Source organism: Myotis yumanensis, unplaced genomic scaffold (assembly GCF_028538775.1).
Source record: "Myotis yumanensis isolate MYYU_CA2020_CCGP unplaced genomic scaffold, mMyoYum1.0.hap1 SCAF_14, whole genome shotgun sequence".
NCBI lineage: Eukaryota > Metazoa > Chordata > Mammalia > Chiroptera > Vespertilionidae > Myotis > Myotis yumanensis.
In genome coordinates, this window is record NW_027223765.1 from 52,171,351 (window position 1) to 52,177,350 (window position 6,000).

General features: G+C 53.2%; 1 protein-coding gene across 1 annotated transcript in view; it reads right to left on the bottom strand.

Moving 5' to 3' along the window:
- The window catches only part of LRIG1 (leucine rich repeats and immunoglobulin like domains 1), a 105,010-nt gene extending 99,873 nt beyond the window's left edge, over nucleotides 1-5,137 (bottom strand). Inside the window, exon 1 of the mRNA XM_070390968.1 lies at nucleotides 4,307-5,137. Within this exon, the coding sequence (XP_070247069.1) occupies nucleotides 4,307-4,521 (215 nt within the window). The 5' untranslated portion in view covers nucleotides 4,522-5,137. The remainder of the gene's footprint in view (nucleotides 1-4,306) is intronic.
- Between the last annotated feature and the right edge of the window lie 863 nt (nucleotides 5,138-6,000).

Sequence of the window (6,000 nt, forward strand, 5' to 3'; positions counted from 1 at the left end):
CCTTCCTGCTAACAGATCTGCAGGCTTTAGCAGGTGCACAAAATTGGTCCAGGTGCAATGTTAAGTCACACAAAACCCTCCTGCATTCCTGTCCACCTTGAGAGAGGGGGTGCTGAAAAGACTTTGCACCAAGGAGACACCTCTGCAGAATGGGGGTGGGGGGAGGCCCTTTCATTGTGAGCATGTGTCTGAGGGAGAGAAAGGTCAGCCAGAGGCCATTCCACTGCTCAGGGAAGGCTGCACGGGGAACCCAGGCAAAGGCGTTAACACTGCAGGGGGAACCTCCCGCCTGAGAAGAGCTGGGGTGCCCCACACTGGGATGTCCCCTAGGAACCAGCTGTGCTTATAGCTGAATAGTCTTCATCTTTCTCAAGGTGAAGAATTACTGCCAACAATACATTAAAAAATCAAATGTAATTACGGAGAGAGATGAACACACTTCTGTTTAAAACCGTCCCTTGAAAAGGGGGCAAGAACAGCTCTGACACCCTAAAGGCAGAGGGACACTGTGCCAGAAAGCTCATGGGGGGAGGGGTGTCTCTGAGCACTCAAAGATTAGATTTTATGGCTGTAATTTCAGGTCAGGGGGACTCTCTCTCAAGGCAACCAATGCTATTTGCCAGAGGCTTCCCCTCACTCAGAAAAAAGGTGTTGGAGAACTAGTTACCCACAGGTGTTCCAGGAGAAGCAAGGCCATGCTCTGACACTGGGTGCAAAAGGCCTCGGAGCTCCAGCTAAAGCAGAACTATGAAAGCCCTCTCACCTTGCAGAGGTTCTCTCTGCCACTTCCCCAGGTGCTACTCCAAACCACCCTTTGCCCATCCAACAGGTAGGAAGATGTTCATTGTCTCCCAAGTCCTTGTTTAACGAGACAGAGACAAAAAACCAAAAAGCCGAAACAGACCGGAGGAAATGAAGACCTCAGGACAATCCGGACAATGATCTACTTCTTAAAAACACACACACAGGAATCTCCGTTTGGGTTCCTGAACAACTTGGTCATCTGCATTTTAAATCTAATTTGCATAAACAGGATGGGAAGTATTTTCCAAAGTTTTAATTCACAGCACCCTGCACACCTGGGCCTCGGAGCACAGCTGTACAATTTGAAAGACAAAGGCCCTCTTTGCTTCACAACTACAAAGGCAACCATGGTTTGTGGGTTTTTTTCTAAAGTAATCTTAAGTGCCACTTACATACCCAAACCCACGATTTAAGGCACCCGGGTTTGGAACCGCAAACACATAAGGAGGCATAATATAAAGCCAAACCAACACATTCCTCTTCATGTGGCAGAGGATAACCCATCTGGTGTCCTGGCTTCTGAACGCCAGGCATCTTCCTGCACATTGAGAATCAGGAATTGTGCTTCTCCAGAGCCCCCTTTCTTTCCTGTCACCACCCTACTGGGCCATCATGTAGCTCCGAGAGCAGTTAAGCTAGCAACCTTGTGCTGCGGTATGCCACAGATAAGAGTCTAAGGCATGCTGTATTTAATACTTCAACAGTTTCTAAAGCCATGCTCTCAAAAATAATTTCAAAGAAAGCAAATATCTGAATTCTAAGAAGTTCAACTTCTAAGTTTCTGGGAAGTTAGAATAAGGCTTGGCAGTGCTTGGTGCCATTTATGAATGTGCTGGTTGGACTGTGCCAATCTCACCTACGTAATGGGATGGCAGACTCAGTTACAGCTCGACTGCTACAACTATAAGTTATTGTGCTGAATAAGTTGTCCTCAGGCCCAAGACAACTCCATTCCTTCTATTCAAACTGCACTGACATTCACTATTAAAAAGTTTTACTTTCCTTATGCTAGGCCTAAGAACAACTACAAAATTAGGTGCACTGTTTATAAAAGCCCATCCCCCACCCCCCAAAAATAAGTTCTATAAAGCCACAGGTCCCTTTCTGTCTCAAACTCACAGCCTGAAATTGATTGAACTAGCTGCAGTAAATCTTGTTCATAGGGTTATAAATTAGGTCAAAGCATTTTCTAGATACAATATAAACTCAGAGAGTATAAATGTGGTGAAACTACAACATATTTTATTATACAGAAACTTTCTCCCTGAAGTCTTGCTGAATCACAGCCAGTAATATAACTGATGGAAAATTCAGAGTAAGACTAATGATTTAAATGGGAAATCAGAAGTCTAGAGGAAAAAAAATAGCCTGATTATTTTAATCAGAAAAAAATAACAACTTCCAAAATTTTCAGAGGATCCCCATTGTGTAGCCAGAAGTCACACTCATATTAAAATCTCATCAGTTAACACCATCATCAGTGCAATCAAGTCTACAGAAGCTCCAAACACCCCTTTTGGTATTTGCGGATTATCATGTGTGAATAAAAAAGACTGTAGTTTTAGAGCTATTTATGCCATGCAAAAACATCGTAGGCAGCAGAATGCTTAAAAAACCACCAGTAGATGTGCTCAAAAAATTAAAGGGCAAGGTAAAGTGGATCTTGTGACCACAGGAAAAGTGCAAATACGAGGACACCCTGTCCTCTCTCTCAGGGAAGTCACCACTTCTGAACTAAGCGCCTTCCCCACTCTGCCCCTGGCACATGGCCCTGGGAATCACTCTTCCAACAGGTGAACACTCAAGAGTTATTCTGATTCTGCCCACATGACCTTTTTGAAAAACCACCTTAAGAGCATGTAAAAAAAAAAAAAAAAAAAAAAAGCCACAATACCCAGACTGCCCCAACTAAATAAAATTCCCCTTAAGTGCAATGTACTCACAGGACTTGACAGGGCCACTGCCTGTGTGAAAACCCACAGTGACCACTGGTTTTCACTAAGTCACTGAACTCCACAGAAGCAGTGGAATATGGAAGAGGAAATCTAGTCATAACTCAAGGGCCCAGCTTCAGAACTCTAGTACGTGATCGCCCAACAAGTGTGTGGTGTGCAGTGTGGTCCAAGGGAAATCTGGGCCCCATCTTCAGAGGCACAAGATCTTCACACTGAAAAGGAATTAACTCCTCTCTTCCCCAGAGGGCAGCCAACATCCAGGCCACATTTCCTCAGATCAGGCCACGGTGCTGGTTAAAACTTGTGTCACCAGTTTCTCTTTTTTACACAGTGAATGAACGCCGTGCCGGAGGTTACTACTGTGCCTCTCTGATGCTCTAGGAAAGATTTCCAGTTACTCAACTGAAAAGCAGACTGCTCCCGCTCGGCTTTTCTGGAAGGCACTCCATTCTATAGAGATGCTAGTTACTGATAACTGAACAGGATTTTGACTCATGGGCCAGGCTGTTTAAAAGTTTAAAAAGTTATACTCTACCATGCTTACAAATGTCTATTTTTTTTCCCCCTGCCAAATCTCCTTTAAGAAGTGTCCCACTAAGTCCTATAGGCCAAAATCCTGACAACACAGAAAAAAAAAAAAAAAAGCTTCTTTAAACTGCTTAAATCAACCAAATCCCTGACACCCTCTCCTGAAGTAGCACTACTCCAGGACTAACTGGCACCATGTATAATGCAGAAATGCTAGAGGGTGGGCCTCCGCCACTGGATCATCAGGCCCAAGGGGGGCCCCAGGGAACAGGCAGGAAGGGTCTGGAACACAGTCCCCTAAAATGCCAACCAAGCTGAAAAGGACAAACTCCCAGCAGTCAGATTTCCAGGAACTCTCAAGGTCCTCCGACTTGGGGGTCCCCCAGAGAAGGCTTTCTGCCCTGGCGTGAGGCAAGTCACTAATAAATAATATAACTGCAAGACTGGAGCCAGGAGTCACCTTCATTCATTACCCACTGGAAGGCCAAGGAGCTCAGACACCACAGAGTTGGGTTACACGAGTGGAAAAAAGAAAGACCCACAGACAGACTTCCTCACACTCTCCCCTCCAGATGTTTCCCACTCTCCACCCACACACACGCAGCAACACCCACCTCCGGACTCTCATTCACATTCTCACCTCCAGACACCAGACACGCTCGCTAACTCCCAGGTGGCCCTCCCGACCCCGCTCGCGCACCCCCAGGCCCCACAAGCACCCTCTTCTCTCCTCCAGACCCCCCGACCCCGCTCGCGCACCCCCAGACCCCACAAGCACCCTCTTCTCTCCTCCAGACCTTCACTCACACACTCTTCTTTCTCCTTGCAGACTTCTCACGCCCGCCCTCCTCTCCGTTCCGGAGCCTGGAGCACGATCTCCCCACTGCAACCCACGCTAAGTTTCCCAGGACCCCCAACTTCACACGCACACAACAGACCCCGCACCGCCTCCCCGGAGAAGCCTCCCGCGGCCCCAGCCCCAGTGACAGCGCCCGGGACGCGGGCAGCGCGGCACTCACAGGCTCTGCGTCCAGGCGGGCAGGTCCCCGGGCGGCGCCGCCAGCCCGCGCCCGCCGCAGTCCAGCGAGTCCCCGGCGCAAGTGCAGGCGGCGGGGCAGGGCGCCCGGCCCGCGGCCCCGGCGGGCTCCGGCCGGAGCAGCAGCAGCAGCAGCCAGGGGAGCAGGCGAGGCCGGCGGCGCGGGGCTCCGAGCGCTCCCCGGACCCGCTGCGCCATCTTGTCTGGAGCGCGGACTCCGGCGCGGGGCTGCGAGGTCGGGACGGCTCCGCTCGGCACTAGGCTCCGCAACGGGGCATGGCCACCGGCGCAAGTTCTCTCCGCGGCGACTCCGTGCTCAGCGGGCCCCCGGTGCCCGGGCTGCTCGGCAGCGCCCAGAGGGGGCCGCGAACCCCGCGCCCATCCGGGCCGACGCGCCCGTGCTCGCTGCGAACCCCACGGGTCCGGGCCAGGGGCGCTCGGCGGACGCTCCGGTCCTCTCGCCGCGCTGCCGGCCGGCTCCCGGCTCCCGCGCACGCCAAGTGCCGCCGCCGCTGCGAGGTCGGCGCTCAGCCGCGCAGCCCGGGCTCTGCGCCCGCCGGCATCTTCCTCGAGGCTCCGGCGCCCGCAGCGACCCGGGCCAGACGCGCAGCAGCCCCTGCTCTCCTCCCGGGGCCGGTGCGCCCCGCTGTCCCGGGCTCAGGACAGAGCGCGCAGTCCCGGGCAACGCACGGCTCCTCCGCGCTGCGCTGCGAGAGCCTCGCCGCCCTCCCGCCGAACAATCAGCCGCTCGCCGCTCGCCTCCCGCGGGCTCAGCCCCGCTGGTCCCGAGGCCCCGCCCCGGCCGCTCGCCTCCTCACACCCGGACTCCGCGCCCCGCGGCCTCCGACCGGCCCACGTTGGGTGCTTTGCCACGGCGCCCCGCCACGCCCCGCCTCCTGCTCATTGGCTGCCGGAGCCCCCGGCGGCCAGCCCGGACGGCCATTGGAGCGCTCGCCACGGTCCCGCCCCTCCCGCCTCGGGCCGCCCCGCCCCACTTTCTTTTCCCACCCGAGGTGTGAAGGGCGGGGGGACTGGGCGGGGAAAGGGAGAGCCGCCCTCGGGCTCTTAAAGGGGACGTGCTGACCGTGGGCGCAGAAGGAGAAAACGGGCAGAGTAGTCAAGCTGTGCCCTCTGGGTCTGGGGGAGAAGAGAAAATTGGTTAAGAGCGCAACGCGCTCCCCACCCCCACCCCCACCACCCTTTGGAGCCTACTGATGCCAAGGTTTCTTTCCTCCTCCCCAGGCTGGAAACAAGGCCAAAATCAGCGGTTCTCAACCTGTGGGTGGAGACCCCTTTGGGGGTCGAACGACCCTTTCACAGGGGTCGCTTAAGACCATCCTGCAGATCAGATATTTACATTACGATTCATAACAGTAGCAACATTACAGTTATGAAGTAGCAACGACAATAATTTTATGGTTGGGTCACAACAAGAGGAACTGTATTTAAAGGGCCAGAAGGTCGAGAACCACTGACTTAGATGTATTGTAGTGCAAATCCGCACCCGTTTTCCTGGTGTCTTCTAAGAACATCAGCACAGATTTAAAACTTTACAAATGTCCTACTGATTGGAGCATCTTTCATTATTTCATTAGGGGTGACGGCCTTCCTCCTCGCAAAGCAGGAGCTCCTTTCTGCTCCTGACTTGTTCTTGACCTCTTCAATCCAGCACCCTGT